The sequence below is a fragment of the Charadrius vociferus genome, unplaced genomic scaffold, assembly GCF_000708025.1.
Source record: "Charadrius vociferus isolate BGI_N301 unplaced genomic scaffold, ASM70802v2 scaffold51, whole genome shotgun sequence".
Taxonomy (NCBI): Eukaryota; Metazoa; Chordata; class Aves; order Charadriiformes; family Charadriidae; genus Charadrius; species Charadrius vociferus.
In genome coordinates this window covers 5400816-5417204 of record NW_009646939.1, presented here as the reverse complement: position 1 = coordinate 5417204, position 16389 = coordinate 5400816, and the positions used below count along the sequence as shown (strand labels likewise).

The 16389-nt window shown below is 41.0% G+C and overlaps 1 protein-coding gene across 1 annotated transcript in view; it reads left to right on the top strand.

Moving 5' to 3' along the window:
• TRANK1 (tetratricopeptide repeat and ankyrin repeat containing 1) overlaps positions 1-16389 on the top strand; it is a 43370-nt gene that overhangs the window by 13385 nt on the left and 13596 nt on the right. Inside the window, exons 9-17 of the mRNA XM_009895002.1 lie at positions 1270-1428; positions 1813-2064; positions 2944-3120; positions 4701-7580; positions 8180-8379; positions 8860-8997; positions 12883-13023; positions 13724-13880; positions 14461-14549. Of these exons, the coding sequence (XP_009893304.1) occupies positions 1270-1428; positions 1813-2064; positions 2944-3120; positions 4701-7580; positions 8180-8379; positions 8860-8997; positions 12883-13023; positions 13724-13880; positions 14461-14549 (4193 nt within the window). The remainder of the gene's footprint in view (positions 1-1269; positions 1429-1812; positions 2065-2943; positions 3121-4700; positions 7581-8179; positions 8380-8859; positions 8998-12882; positions 13024-13723; positions 13881-14460; positions 14550-16389) is intronic.

The window sequence follows — 16389 nt, the reverse complement described above, 5'->3', positions numbered from 1 at the left end:
TGCCCAGAGAAGCTGAGGATTCCCCATCCCTGCAGGTGTCCAAGGCCAGGTTGGATGGGGCTTTGAGCAACCTGGTCTAGTGGGAGGTGTCCCTGCCCATGACAGGGAGGGTCGAACTAGATGATCTTGAAGGTCCTTTCCAACTCTAACTATTCTGTGATTTTATAATTCTTGTCTGCCCTATCAAATTGAACAAGCCTGAGCTGCCTGTGCTGCAGTATGGTCAGAGAGATGTTAGCTGGGGCAGGAGATGGGGAGCTGTCTACCCTCAGGACTGGAGGGTCTCTGTAGGATGCACCTTCTTGGCAGCATGGTGCTACAGCTTGCTTGCTACTTACACCCTAGCTCGGAAAGAGACTGTAGTAGGCCGCAGACATTTCCAGCAGAGGATCCAGTCATAGGAGGTCATTTGGAGAAGCTCTTGTGAGTATCCACATGAGAGGTGATGGATTGGCCCGTTAGGCAAGATGTTTCTGCAGGACTCTGAGTTTCAGAGACTGAGGAGGTAGATCCTGCAGCTGATCTTTTCAAGCCATGGCTTAGACTGCTGTTTAAAAATAAGTCCCAAGCATGGACATCGTTCAACCTGAAAGCATTTCTTTGGTACAGCCTGTCTGTGATGGCTTGGTGCCTGATCTGCTTGTTTTCCCTTTCACTAATCAATCAGTACTTTAAGGTGATACCTTAGCAATATTACTGTATAAGCCCAAAGCATAACCTATGGAGACCAGAATTTGCTGGTGTTTAAGGGCATTTATTAGGACATAATTCAAAATCTGCTGTTGTCCATTACCTAAATATCTCTTAAACGTGTAGATATGTTTTTGATGGGGTTTGTTTTGTTGTTTTTTTTTTTCTTGTAAGAAGACAAATTATTTTATGGATGTATTTCTTAAATGCCACTGAGGAATCAGACAAGCTGAGGACACCTGGTTAAAACTATGCTGAAAACATTACTGGTTTCAGTCACCTACTCTAAAAATTCTGAACAATGATATCGGTGCGAGGCAGCAGTGCCCTGCCTGTATGCAGATCAACTTGTGACCTATTTTAATTTTCAGCTTAGTGTGTTATGGTAAAGAGTGTATTCGATGAGTGTGTCAAATATCTTTTGGCATATGAAGGACTGCCTTTGGCAAGAGTTTTGGCCACCTGATTTTAACCTGCCACTGCATGTTTCTCAGAGCCCTGCGATGTAACGTATTACAGTCCTGCCCTGAAAACATACTGGTGAAGAACTGGGGTTTCAATTTCTGTAATGTTTTGCAGGGGAAAATGAAAGCAGAGCCATAGCTGATTCAGATTCTCTCCTGGATGTTCTTGAACAGTTCATCCAGTTCTACAAATTTGAAAATGGAGCACATAATAAAAATGTATTGAAGGAAGATGCAGTAAAGCAATTTCTGAAACTGCTGTCTTCTGTGAAAGGTACAGTGAGTTCCTATTTCTCCCCTTCATAGAACTTAATCGCTATGAAAAATGCGGTTGCTGTTAACATACAGTTTTTGCTCTCTTACCTTTCCTTCCCTTCCCTATTTCTGCAACTGATATTACTGGAGCAATGTGCTTTAACTTATTTTTACTGTTGTGTTTTGCACTTTGAACCACCGGAACATGCAGAAAATTTTGGTATGATAAATCAAAATGTTCAAACTTATTTGGCTGTCAGCATCAGGACAAAAAGATGCAAGCATTGCATTTTGCTGTTCTATAGTTTCAGTTTAATGAGTTCACTATTCTGAAATTAGTTTACACTGAGATTGGTTTTATTGTGTAGTTTGAGTGAGTTATGTTGTCTTGCCTGTCTTGCAGAAATCCCTGAAGGGGTGGTTTGCAACATCTCCCATGCCTGCGCTAACAGCTTCATAAAACAGTTGCTGGAGAAGCAAATGTGGCACAAAGTTTTGCTGCTGCTAACAGGGAAAGCCAGTGGGGAAGAACCGTCAGGTGGAGGACTCTTCAGAAACTGCAGTCTTTCAGATGTTGACATCGGCAACGTTATCCAACGGTGTGACAGATCGGATAAGCAAGTGCAGCTCATAAGATGCTTGATTGAACGAGGAGGTGAAAAACTATGCAATATTAATGTGTGATAATATAATATCAGATCTATTTGGTACCTTTGGAGCACCACGGTTTCAGAAATACCGACACATGTCTTTTTGTGAGTCTGTATAAATGCAGCAGTTTGTTGGAGTGCAGTCCATTGGCTGCATCCGCTGCGTGCAACGTAGGGAAGTTGGTAAGGCTACATGGGGTGGAAGATGTTTTTCAAATGGAATTTGGCTGTCAGGGTTGGTAAAAGGTAAAAGACCAAAGATTATCTTGCTCCTTTGCTTGTAGTTTCTTTGGTTTTTAATTTCTCTGTCTTCAGCCACAATATTATACTGGTTGATAGAAACCGTGAACCGCAGTCTTTGGGTTCGGTCTGTTGTTCTGTTAGAAGGGATTGACTACTTCAGTGATTTCAAAGGCATGACCAGATGTCTGTCTCTTTTTAGCTAGTGTGGACATCATCATTTTTCTTGTTTTGAGGCTTATTCCTTGGATTACTCTGGCATTTTTCATTTCATCTAATAACTTGATCTTAGCTATAAATTATGGACATACAGTCCTGCTGTAGCCTTGTGAGTGCCAGAGGTGCAAGGAGGCTTCTTGTTTCAGTCAGTGACTGACTGACTTGAAGAAGGTATCTTCTGGCCTTTCTGTCTTCCTGTCACAACAGGAGGATGGGTTGCTCAGCTTAACAGGAGATCAGGGGACATTCTGAAGATTTTCTTAGTCAATAACTCTTTAACAGATACATGCAAAAAGCTGACAAAAAAAAAAAAAAGTTGCCTGCTCAGCAATCAGCATGTACCTTTATCTGTTTAGAACTTTCTGTAGTTTGCACATCTGGCGTATCAGATTTGACCCCTGATATTTTCATGTCCTTCACACCAGCTCTGCCGGATGGGATTGGAACCACCTCTGAAACGCCACTGCAAATATGCCTCAGAAAGAATTATTTTGAACTGGTGTATTTGCTGCTGACCAAAGGTGCAGATCCTCAAAATGTCTCCATCGCACAAGGAGATACTCCTTTGCATGCTGCGGTTTCCATCTGTTTAAATAACAGAGGTAAGGCTTTTGTGTGCTTGGCCCTAGGGGACAGAAGGAGCTCCAGCAGATGCGCAGCCTTCATTTTCACAGCAACTGTTGAAGACATCCCCATGTCTCACCTCTCCAGCCCACTGTCCCTTCTGCTGCTGTCTACTGATGTGGCAGCAGCAGATCGGGATGTTTGACTGCGTCTCAGCCCCAAAATTTGCAGGCCAGAGGATACGCACCAATCTTCGTTCAGCTGATGTGTTCTGCTTTGTGGTTGCAGTGGCTGTGGGACTGTGAGGAGAGTTAATGGCAGCTCAAGAGACCAGGGGGAATCAAGCAGCTGTAATGTCTCCGGCAGTTACTGTTTTGTGAACGTATTCTTGTTTAATCAAGCGGATTTAGAAAGGAAGGCTCCTCTCTGAAACCCCGTAAAATGTGTACTAGGTGGGAGTGAAGTAAACAGGAAGGATCTAGGAAGAAGCACAGGTAAAGGCAGAGCAACGGCAGCAGACTTTGAAGGAAATCCTACAGTGACATATGAAATCTGTTTCCCAGTTTTTGTTCAGTCGTAAATCAAGCAAAGTTTTGTTCAGAGGAGGAGTGGTGAAGGGACTGTAGGGCTTACAGTTTTATGTAAGAAACTAAGATAAACTATCAAATTAAGCCCCAAGGTCAGGTCTGATTTTAAATTAAGAAAAAATGCATTTTTGAGTTGAAGGATTAAAATAATTAAAAATACTGAATTTATTAATTTTTAAAGTACAAAACTTTTTCATTTAATACCTTTAGAGAGATTAAAAGGACAGATACTCCAGTTGTAAATTTTAAATCAAAAGATTAAGAAGTCCAATGACAATATCTTCTCTTAAGTATTTTTCACTGTATAAAGTTTTTTAGGTGGAATTTCTTTGCACTTATTTTGGTATGTCACTATTTTACAGTTAGGAAAGAAATGTTTCACATATATTAGCTGGTTTAAATCGCGTCTATTATCTGGATTAAATCCAGAAAGCTGTAGAACATTTCTTTATTTTTTTTCCCCAGGGAGGTATTGGACTAAACTTATTTTGTAGGAAATTGCTCTAGGGACCACAGATATCAGAAAATAATTGGGATTTGCCACAGATTATTTTAGTAAACCAAAGTTACCTGCAGCAGATTACTTCAGGGTGGCATATTAAAGTGACATAAAGTGACATAAACATGACCCCAGAGCAGTACCCAAAGCTGATGCTTGTCCAGATAATGAGAGTCACCAGCCTACCTTGGGCAGCAGTCAGGGCTGATGTTGGAAGATGAACAAATCTGGCTTCACCCAGAGGTTAAAATAGGAATGAAATTGACTGATGCTACAGGAACAATTGCAGCACTAGGGATTTCTAAAGCTTTGCTGCTGTTGTATTGTTTTCTCGGGATGTTAGAAAAGCTGTTTTGAGCCATTTCAAACAAGCATGTTTTACAAACATGAAATGTAGATTATTTCTTTTCTTTTGAAAGCAAATTGATTTTCATTTAATAGCTGCAGGGAAAAAAAAAAGTATTAAAAATTGTTGTCCTACACAGCAGCCTTGTCAAGCAAGTGATTTTTTAATTTGTTTTCTTGCTTTCAGATGGTACTGGTTTAAACATCCTGAACTATCTACTTGATCTCTTTGCTTCAAGACCTTCTGACTTTCCATATCTTAATCCAAATGTGCAAGATGAGAATGGCAACACAGTGATGCACGTTGTTTTTCAGAGAGGATTTTCAAAACAGGCTAAGAGAATAATGGAGTCATTGGCAAAATTTGATGTTAACTTTAATATAAAAAACAAACTAGGAAGAGATGTGAGGCATAGAATTAAAAAAAATGACCCACTGCTACTTGCCTGGAATAATGCTGCAATGGAGAAAAAGAAATACCGGCAGGATATAGCAGGGCAGTCGGTTAAAACATCTAAGCCCATTCCAGCCTCTGAGATTTCACAGCCAAAGAGCACAGGGCGTTCTTCAGCTGGGTCCTCATTAAAGGCACCATCTGGCAACGCAGCACATAATGATTTAAAAACTCCGTGTTCTGTAAAGACAAAAAAAAGTCAGTTAGCAAAGCAAGAAACAGAAGGAATAAATAGCCCCTTAACACTGCAAGAAAGTCTAGTGCAGGCAATCACAGCTTTAATTCAGCAATTGAAATTGGGCGACACCCTGAGAAAGGATCATCCGCTGGTACAAAAGCCATCTTCAGCCCAGACTAATTTGGAAGCGGGAAGAAGTGAGTCCTCACAACCTTGTGGAAACATAGCTTATCCTGAAAGAAAAGGGGATGACTGGGAGAAAAAGAGGAGAGCAGGGGAATTTAGTATGGCCCTGCCTAATGGAGAGAAGGAAGAACCAGAGGAAGAGAAGGGGAAAATTCTGGATATTGAGGCATATGTGCAGGAGTTTGATAACATGACCTGGGAAATTGAGTGCACTCCTGAAATGCTGAAGACGTTGGGCAGCAAAACGGTGCCTCATTATCTGAAAACTAAAACTATAATGACAATTAAGCAGCTTGGCAATGGGGAATGGACTAGGGGCCTTCAGAAGCCACTGAAACACTTGAAAGCCGATATCCAGCTGTATGAAGCCAAGTTGGGCAAAGGCGCAAGAATGCTATGGGAACTTGCGATTGACTTTTCTCCTCGTTGCAGCGAGAGTGCAGAAAAGATTATGGAGACAGAACAAACAAAAAGTCTTCCAGAAAAATCCGGTAGAGTTTACACGGAAATAATCAGAATTTGGGCCATTGTTCTCGACCACTGTAAGCTGAACCGTGTCTTAGATAATATATGTATTTCCTACAATCGTGGTTTATCCTGCATCTTGAGGAAGAAGCTCAAGGGCATAAATGAAGGGCATCAGAACCACTATGTGACAACACAGAAGCGCGTTCCACGTTGTTATGTTGAAGACCCAGAGGCAGAAAAATCAAAAGAACATACCATACCTGAGTATTTCCCTCCAGCCAGTGCAGCAGAATTGGAATACAACATAATGAAATTTCACAGCTTCAGTACTAACATGGCGCTTAACATTATAAATGATGTACATTCTTCTGTTGAATACCCTTTCCGAGTTGGGGAGTTGGAGTATGCAGTAATTGACCTCAATCCAAAGCCCATGGAACCAATCATTTTAATTGGGCGAAGTGGGACAGGGAAGACCACTTGCTGCTTGTATAGGCTTTGGAAGAAATTCTATTCGTACTGGGAAAAATCCACCTTGGCAAATGGTCCTCTGCTGGAGAGGCAAACATGGCAGCAAAGGCAGTGCAGTGAGGTTGAAAAAGCTAGGTTAGAGGAGGAGGAGAGTGAACTAAAACAGGACAGTGATGATTCGGGTGAAGAGCAGGTGAGTGATGAGCAAGAGCAGGACAGCGAGGATGAAAAGGTTCCTGTGGGCACAGCTGATGCAGAAATGAATTCATGTCATGACCGTGAAGAAGACCAAATGTGTAACGCAGAAGCATCCAACAGTCTGGAGCACCTGCACCAGATCTTCGTGACAAAAAATCCTGTCTTGTGCCAAGAAGTTCAGAAGAATTTCATTGAACTTAGCAAGTCTTCCAAGGTAACTTGTCACTTCAAGCCTCTGGACCCAAATGTTCACAAGCTACAAGACATTAAAGATGAAAATTTTCCGCTGTTTGTAACCTCCAAGCAGTTGTTGCTATTACTGGATGCATCCATGCCTGACCCATTTTTTCCAAGAAACGAAGACGGAAGCCTTAAAAGAATCATTGTTGGTTGGAGTCCTCAGGAAGACTTGGTTGTACCAAATTGGCAAGATGAGGATGAAGAAGGTAATGTTGAAGCAGAACAGGGTGATGATGAAGGAGCTGCAGATGCATACTCCAGGGAAAGCGATCCTCGGACTTTTGTGACTTATGATGTATTTGCAAATGAAATATGGCCAAAAATGATAAAAGGCAAAAACTTATACAATCCAGCACTGGTTTGGAAAGAAATAAAATCATTTCTGAAAGGCTCTTTTGAGGCACTGAGTTGCTTTGGGGGTAAACTTACTGAGGAGCAGTACAAAAAGCTAGGCCGAAAGAGATCACCAAACTTCACTGAAGACAGGAGTGAAATCTATCACCTCTTTTGTCTTTACCAGCAGATACGATCGCAGAGAGGTTACTTCGATGAAGAAGATTTGCTGTATAATTTATCTCAAAGACTCTCAAAGCTCAGGGAGCTGCCGTGGTCCATCCATGAGTTTTATGGTGATGAGATACAGGATTTCACCCAAGCTGAGCTAGCACTGTTAATGAAGTGCATCAATGACCCTAACGCTATGTTTCTAACTGGTGACACTGCCCAGAGCATAATGAAGGGAGTTGCTTTTCGTTTTAGTGATCTGAGGTCACTGTTTCATTACGCAAGCAAGAACTCCATGAACAAGAAGCAACGTGTTAGAAAACCAAAAAGGATATATCAGTTGTACCAGAACTACAGGTCCCATTCAGGTAGAGTAAAAATTTATTTATGATCTGAGCCTGTGCTATTCAGATTCAAGTTTTCTGTTTGGCAATTCAAAGCATTTTAAGCGGCCTCTTCTTTTAAGAGATGAGATGGTCAGCTTTTGCTGACATGCAAATTCTGTATTTTGATATCTTAACTAGTAAACCAAGAATGAATCTCTTTTAAATTGTCATTTTTTTGAACACTCGTGCTTACTGCATGTTTTGACTTCATTTGTTTGAAGGAAAACTTAAAAAATAATCATTACCCGTTTCTGTTGTCCCATCCCCAAACCACTGGACTTTGCAGCATTGGTGTGCTACTTCTGCTTTTCTTATTTGTTTCTCATTTATGACCTTCATTTTGTGAGGATGCTGCTAAGCCTTTGTAGCATGCTTTTTTATTTTTACAGGCCCAAGAATGAGGTCCACTCAAAATGCCAGAAACATAAAGTGGATCTTACAGCTTCTCTCTTCTCTGACTAGTGTTTTTGTCGTGATGTTTTTTGATTTCAAAATTCTAAAAAAATCTTTTAAAAGTGTGTTTGCGAAAGAGTATGAGACAGTCAGACTGACATTTAAAATCTGTATTCTGCTTGTTACAGGTATTCTCCGTTTAGCATCTGGAGTGGTTGATTTGCTTCAGCATTATTTCCCAGAATCTTTTGATCGGCTTCCTAAGGATTGCGGTCTCTTTGATGGACCAAAACCTACGGTCTTGGAGTCCTGCAGTGTTAGTGACCTAGCAATTCTGCTGAGGGGCAACAAAAGGAAAACACAACCCATTGAATTTGGAGCACATCAGGTTTGCATTTCTTAGGTATACGGCTTTTGCAGATTCTTCCAGCTCTGTTGATAAATCATCATTTTATATGTGGACTGCCCACAACTTCCTTTTTTAAGGCCTTGTATCTATCTCACTGATAAATTATGCTTTTTAAACTTAGAAACCTTTATTGTGTTGGTTTCTGTTTCTTCTTAATACATGTCTGGCTTTTTCTGTTCTTTTTCGTGTCAGATGTTGCCTGTCCCATTCCTTTCTAACTCCAGATTTTCTTACACCAGATCTACAAGTGTCTGCACATACCACGCATTTGTTAGTCTTCTAGTGGCAGTTTTGTGACCTTTTTTGTGGAGTGTGCTGGAATGTCTGTGTTAAATGTTGTCTGGTTTTGAAAAGGCCCTTGCATTATCATGACATGCTTGTATGCTTTCTCTATGCAGCTGTTACCATTTTTTCTTTTGATTCCTAACATGTTCTTTTTATTAATGTATTTTGTGACAGGTGGTATTAGTGGCAAATGAAACTGCAAAGGAGAAGATACCCGAGGAACTTAGCTTAGCACTTGTACTGACAGTTTATGAAGCAAAGGGCTTGGAATTTGATGATGTACTCCTTTACAACTTTTTCACAGACTCAGAGGTATTTAATTCTTATCCATTTTCTCCATTTTTTCTTAAGTCTTGATTTTACATGTGGTCTAATTGGCTTTCCACATGGGGAAGGATTCCATGTTTCCTCTGAAGATGGGTGGTTTCATCATAGTAGAAAACAGGGCTCATAGGTTTATGAATTGAGACCATCTTCCCTTAGAGCTGCATTTTCCTTCAGGTTGGCTGTTGCAATTTAAGGGAGAGCCTTCGTGTTCACACAACAGTGCACGCACATGCACACACACACTTCTGCATACCAAGACTACTCTGCTAGCTTACAGCGTGTCCCTCCTGGCTGCTCCCTGTTCAGGTCAGAGCAGTCGGTGGAGGGACACTCCATCACCCTGTCATACTCTTTACCTTCTAATGGAGTTCTGGGTCCCAAAAAAGCACCTTCAACCCCCTGCTTCGTATCACCACAAAATTGTAAACCAATTATGTTTAGAATCAAATAATGTGTCTATGTAGTTGGGGTGGGGTGGGGAGGAGGAGCGTCCTCTGAAGCCATCTACAGCTTAGCTCCAGAAAACTCATTCTGGTCCATGAGCTGGCGCACCAAAAAAATTGCATTGGACTTGAAATCATTTCTCAGCCCCAGACAAAATGAAACAGAATATTATTTTTTTTATTAAAAGCTTAGTAACACAATTATGTTTAGGATCAAATAGTGTGTGTGTGTGTGTGTGTGTGTGTGTGTGTGGTTGGGGTGGGGAGGAGGAGCATGCTCTGTAGCTGCCCCAGCTTAGCTCCAGAAAACTCATTCTGGTCTAGATCAGGAGTTGTCAGGAAACCTGAGAAGGTCTCACATCTGTAGCGGAGACCATCACCTGTAGAATGGCCTCAGATAAAGAAGACTTCCTTTCCTGGGGGTGTTGTGTTTTATATTTCTTATGTACTCTCATTCCCCACTTTGTGCTTCCCCAGGGAGCTCATATCCTGTCTCTCCAGGGTATCCTATAACTAGACCTAGCAGGGTGCTGTCCTGGAGGCTCCTTGCAAAGACCTATCAACCACAACATCCTCGCTGTTGTTGTTGGAGCATCACTGAGCACCCCCCCGCCTCACCCCCAGCCAGGCAGTAGGCAGCATCCTTCATGAACATGCCTGCAGACTCAAGAATGCCCACAACTGAGTTGTCCTGCAATTAAATATTCAGTGTGAGCCCGCAAAACAGCGTCTCAGATGTGGTTTTCAGCAGATGAAAACCACAGATAAACGGAGGGCAGCTTACTGGTGGCTCTTCATAGAGGTTAGTGGACATTATGTGGTGAGAGTAGAAGGAAGGAGCTTGAGGTAAATGACTTTCTATCTGGCTTACTGAGATTTGGGCACAGTACAGTACAGGCTGTCATGGCAGATTTCTCAAAGTTAATTTGTTTTTTGTGATGCAAGTTGTACTCAGAAAAGCAATGAACCGTTCAGCAGAATTTAGCAGAATCAGTTTAACAGAGTTGAGTTGTACAGAGCATTTTAACTTAGACTAATGTACGTCAGGCCCGGAGAACTGTTTTCATACAATTTCTCCCTTTTCCTGCGAGTCATGAGTAATTGAGTTGATTTGAGAAGCTAAACAAGGAGGCAAAAAAGCAGCTCAGCCTGGGGTTTTCTAGTTTTAAAAAGCTGAATAAGTGAACTGTTGTAAACACAGCGAATGCGCGCTGCTTGTAACGTGTTGGGTTTTCTTTTTATTGGACTTGAAAATTAGTTTTGAAATTAGTCTTGTTTCAAGAAGCAGATTTGAATGAAGAATCAAAACAGAAAAAAACCCCAAACTTCCAAAACCCAGCAAGCTGTTGACCAAACTGGTACCATTAGCTGGTTGTCCTTTTGTAATTCATGACAGCCTTAGGAATGTTTTGATTTATGAATTACTGCAATATTAACTTCAAAATACATTTCGCAAGAAAGGTTTCCTGCCTTTTTTCCCCACTGGAAGACAGTTAACCGGTATTGGGTTGCTTAAAGCTCTGAAATATATATATATCCAAAAAAAAGCTGTTTCAGCCTTATTATGTATATTTTTCATTTTGTGCCAGAAACTTGGCACTATGTAATCAGATTTCAATTAAGTACCTAAAAGGGGAAAAAATGAACATAACTTAATATACTTACGATTTTCTGAGTTGCTAGTTTTGTGGGGATTCAGGAACCTGCAGAAAGGTGTGATTAGGTGTGATTTATTACATGGCATGAGAGTGCACAACACCAATCTGCTGCCATACTTAACATATATTTTAGCATGTCTGTGCATGTTTGTAGACATTTCTCACGTGTCCCTGTCTCAGAGTCCAATATTCTCTGACCAGGCTTTTTTAGATATTCCCTGTAAGTGTTTTTCTGCTGATCTCTGAGCCTTCATCCAAGGGGGTGTCTTTGCAGGTGCTATTCCGCTCCCTGGCTCAGACCAGCAGTAGTGAATACTGGTGTTGCACACTGAGCTTAATACATTCATGGCACGAATGACCAGCCATCTTGCCTGGGCACCATGAGGATGAGAATATATGCCTGTATGGGATACTGGTGGGTCCACCTCCATGGCTTCAAACCCTTTTTGTCCATGGGCTCCACCACATCACGTTTTACACAAGCACTGGTGATGACTCGCATGCCAAGGATGATGTCCCAGATTTCCCTCTTGTTAATCCACTGCCTCTTCCTGCCAAGGTGAATAATCTGGTCCCTGTTCAGAGAACTGCCTTGTCGGTGCACCAGCCAAAGGACAGCAACCACTTGCCTCCCTTTGTCTGGATCCTCCTTGCTCCAAGTCTCCTTGGTGCTACAGTGACAAGGAGGTTGACGAGTTGTGGGCCAGCTGGTCTGCAACTCACCCAGCTTGTGATTTTTGTAGTGTTAAGGAGTTTTGGTGGCTGCCCATCCTGACCAACAGGCTAAGATCTATCCAACATGTCTTTGCCGACTTTAGCATGACAGATTGCAACTCATGAGCATTACCCCACTACTATTTACCTTTCGCCCTGCCCTGGGTCAGCAGGGAGCTGCCTGGCCCAGTGCTCAGCACACCCCCACAGTGGGTCTGCCTGCTGCTGTATTGGGGTTTGTAGGAGAATCCCTGGCCCTAGGACTAAACCTTGAGCCTCATCCATGGTGAGGGTAACCTGATTTCCTCCATTTCCCCATACATGGGCCATCTATTGTACGGGGTGTGTATCTGCAAGTTTAGCTAAAAATGTATAGTCGACCCAAGGAGGTTTTCATGTTTAATATCCAGTTTACTTATTTGATATATTAGGCGTTGCATGTGATTAGGATTTAGAAGAGTGATACAGCAGTACCCTGAAATCACAAGACAAGTGTAATATAACAGTGGCAATATACAGCAGAATCACAATACCAATGTGATTCCCATTAGCAGTCCCCTGTATGTTCCACCATCACGATGCTGGGCATTCCCAGTCCCGGGGCAGTAATACATAGCTTGAAGCCAGCTCAAGCCAGTTGCATTCTTCCAGGTTTGTTTTGTTTGTTGCTCAGTTTTTACATGCTCTGAGATGAGCCACATTTTCACTTCCCCACGTTGGTCTGGCTGGCTCAGGAGTATATTACTCTCTACTAGCTATTTCGGGGAAAGTTTTTTTATTCAGCCTGATGACTGCCTGGTACAGCTGTGTATCTCAAACAAAGGTTACCTTCCAATACCACTTGTATTGAGAAGTTCAGCTTTCTTGATGAAAAGTGGTGGTCATTCATTACAATCTTCCCTGAGATAATATTTTTTTTTTTCCATCCATCTCCTCTGAGCCTTCTTCAGTTGCGGCGGGATGTTGGTCGATGACAACGTATGACCTTATCTTTTGCATATGTGGGCAGTAGCGGTTGCTGCATACAAGTAAACCTCATTCCCTTGACATTTTAGGCTAGCAAAGAATGGAAGATCATTTCTTCTTATACTCCCGATTTGGATGTGCAAGTCGGAAGCAAATTGCTAATTGAAATGCCTTTAGAGGATGCTACTGGTATGCCGAAAAGAACTCCTTTTAATGTAGAAATGTACAAGGTAGGTTTTTCATAACATTTGGAACAGGAAGGATAAACTAAATTCTTAAATCTTAGAAGCAGAGAAATTTCTTCGAAAAATCCTTTCATCCTGTAGTTCCATGCTTATCGAGGTTGCTCTATCTTTTTGGTAGTTGTTCACATTTGTATAATATAATCTTGATTTTTAAAGATAAGAGGATTTTTTTGCGAGAGTAATTTGATAAGAGAATAAAACCTACGTGTAATAGACAGGTATATTTACAGAACAGCTGTGGTTAAAACAAATAGCAAATCGGCTTGTCAATATTATTGCTTTAGTCTGGTTTCAGATCAGTTTCACTACCTTAAAATTAAGGAAACTTCTTAGAATCTAGTTAGTCAGATATCTTCAGGATTGTATGGTAAAAAATGAATAATTACACAGGCGAGTGATTAGAAGGAAAATGGACTGTCACACCTGCAGCTGCTACATTTGCTGTAGCAGTAGTTGCATGCAAATTAGCTGGACAATGGCTTATGTGATTGAAAAATCACATATTTAATGTTTAGACTTGCTTAAAGATACTTTCTTATGTGTTATTCATTCTATATATATTCACTGTTTTCTTATAACTACAAAGTATGTTTCTTTCTAACAGTTTAGCTCATATGGCATTTCATTTATTTTATTTTGGTTTGGTGTATTGCCTTTTTTTTGTTTGTTTTTGGTTCTGCTTCAGATGCTGAATGGAGAACTGAAGCAATTGTATACTGCCATTACAAGAGCCAGGGTCAATCTTTGGATCTTCGATGAAGACAGTGATAAACGGGCTCCAGCTTTTAAGTATTTCATCAAAAGAGAATTTGTTCGGGTTGTCAAAGCAGATGAAAAGAAAGGTAAAGTTATCCCAAAACTCTCTTAAAAGACTGTCAAACAGGACAGCCTACTCACGCTTTCTTGCTTTTAGGCTGTGTAATAAAGAAGGTTAAATTCCTTGGTCCCTCTAACAGTATGCATAGTCATAACTGCCCTTGCAGGTTTCCACTGATTTCAGTGCATCTTATTTCTTTTGGCTCTAAAGATCAGCTGTATATGTTAATACTTAACTTCCTTGCTAATTCATTTGTGTAGTTTTTCCTGCACGTTAATGAAGGCTGTTCATGAAAAAGCATTCCATCTAAAAGAGATTTATAAAATAGAAACCCAATTCTTTCATAAAGACAGTGGATTTACTCAAAGTTTTGTCCAAAAAACAAGCATGATTTTTAAATGTCTTTCAAAACCAAACTCAACTTGTTGATTTTCAGTGCTGATTGAGAGGGACAACATGTATTTAACTCACAGTTACCATTACTGGTGTGAGCACAAATCAGAGTTTCGAACATTATGAGATATTAATGCTTAGTTTTGATACATGATAGGTGGTTTCTGTGGTTTATCCATTTTAACATAAAATGATTACCTCTAACCTTCTAGACTTAGATGACAGCATGTTTGCTAAAACTTCAACTCCAGAAGAATGGATTGCACAGGGAGACTACTATGCTAAACATCAGTTCTGGGAGGTAGGAGCAAATGTTTATTGAACTAAGGATTCATGACTGCTCTGGAACTTTTTTTTTTTTTTTCTTTACATCTATAAAATTATCTGTAAACCTTCAGTTGCTCTGTAGCAGTGTATCTTAGTTTGTGGTTTGTAGTTGAGTAAATGTCTACAGACTACTTGTAAACGACTTGTAAGCAGTAAGCAGGGAGAGCAAGCCTATTGTCTGTAACCTTAAATGCACTGCTTAGAAATTTGCAGTCCAATGAGTGAAAAACATTTTAATGTGCACAAATGAAATGTGGTTGGAAAAACACAATTGTTAGTAACGACTGGAATTTGTGAATCTAAACCAGGTGCTTGACTATATCATTGTGCATTACTGTAGGAAAATGAAAACACTTCTTGGAAGTATATTGATTTGGGTGGTGATCTGAGCCCTTTTATGTTTTTTTGGACAGTAATTAGGGATGGGTGTGAAACACACATTAAGGAACAGTGTGTAAGAACCAAGGGAGCACTAAGAAAACTGCAGAAAGAGTAGCAAAATGATGGTTTCATTCCCTGATTATTTAAAGAACATGGAGATTTTACAGTCTTTTATTTCCTAAATTGATAGTTAATACAATCCAGATATGGGATGACAGTTAATGGAATGAAAGCAAAACCCAGCCAGGATGACAACAGCAATGAATTATTCTACAAGAAATTAAGGAATGTCTCTATACCAACTGCCCTTGTACTTATGGGTGATTTTAACTTCCTGGACATCAACTAGGAGTATCATACAGCGCACACAAACAGGTACAGGAAATTTCTGGAGCACATTGAAGTGACACAGTGACCACAGAGTAGTTGAGCTTCAAATCACTGAGAGGAGAAAAACTGCCAGCAAAACTTCAACCCTGGATATGGGGAGAGCAGACTTTGGGCTGCTGAAGGAGCTACTTAGTAAGGTTCTCTGGGAATCTACTTTTGAAGATCTTGGGGTCCATGAATGCTGGTCACTTTTGAAGAGCCATCTCTTAAGAGCTCAAGAGCAGGCAATTCCAAAGTGTCAGAAGTCAAGCAAGTGGGGCAGAAGGCTGGCTTGGTTGAGCAGGGATCTTCTTGTAGAACTTAGGCAGTAAAGGAAAGTGTATGGACATTGGACACAAGGACAGGCAACACGCGAGGACTACGGGGACACTGTTTGCCACTGTAGGGAGAAAATTCGTGTGGCCAAAGCTCGATTAGAGTTTGAGCTGGCCAGCACTGTGAAGGCCAAGAAAAAGGGCTTTTTTAAATACGTTAACAGCGAAAGGAGGATTAGAGATAACATTGGTCCATTACTTGATGAGGTCAGTCACCTCATAAATGGGGACGTAGACAAAGCAGAGGTGTTTAATGCCGTCTTTGCCTGTCTTTAACACTGATGATGGGCCCTGGGACCCCTGGAGCCCTGTGTTAGAAGACTGTGAATGAGATGATAAACTCCCAACCAACTCTGAACTTGTTTGAGACTTGCTGCTCCAGGTGGATATGCATAAGTCTATGGGTCTCCATGGGATTCATTCCAGGGTACTGAAAGAGCTGGCTGATTTTATTGCTGGACCTCTCAATTATTTTTCAACAATCTTGGGAGTCTGAAGAGGTCACAGTACACTGAAAGATGGCAAATGTTCTCCCAGTTTTCAAGAAGGGTAAGAAGGAAGACCCTGGTAATTACAGACCTATCAGTCTCATTTCAGTGCCTGGTAAAATTATGAAGAATGTTATTCTGAAAGTTATTGAAAAGCACTTGAGAGAATGCAATCACTGGTCATAGCCAGCATGGGTTCACAAGGGGAAATTCCTGCTTAACTACCTTAATTCCCTTTTAT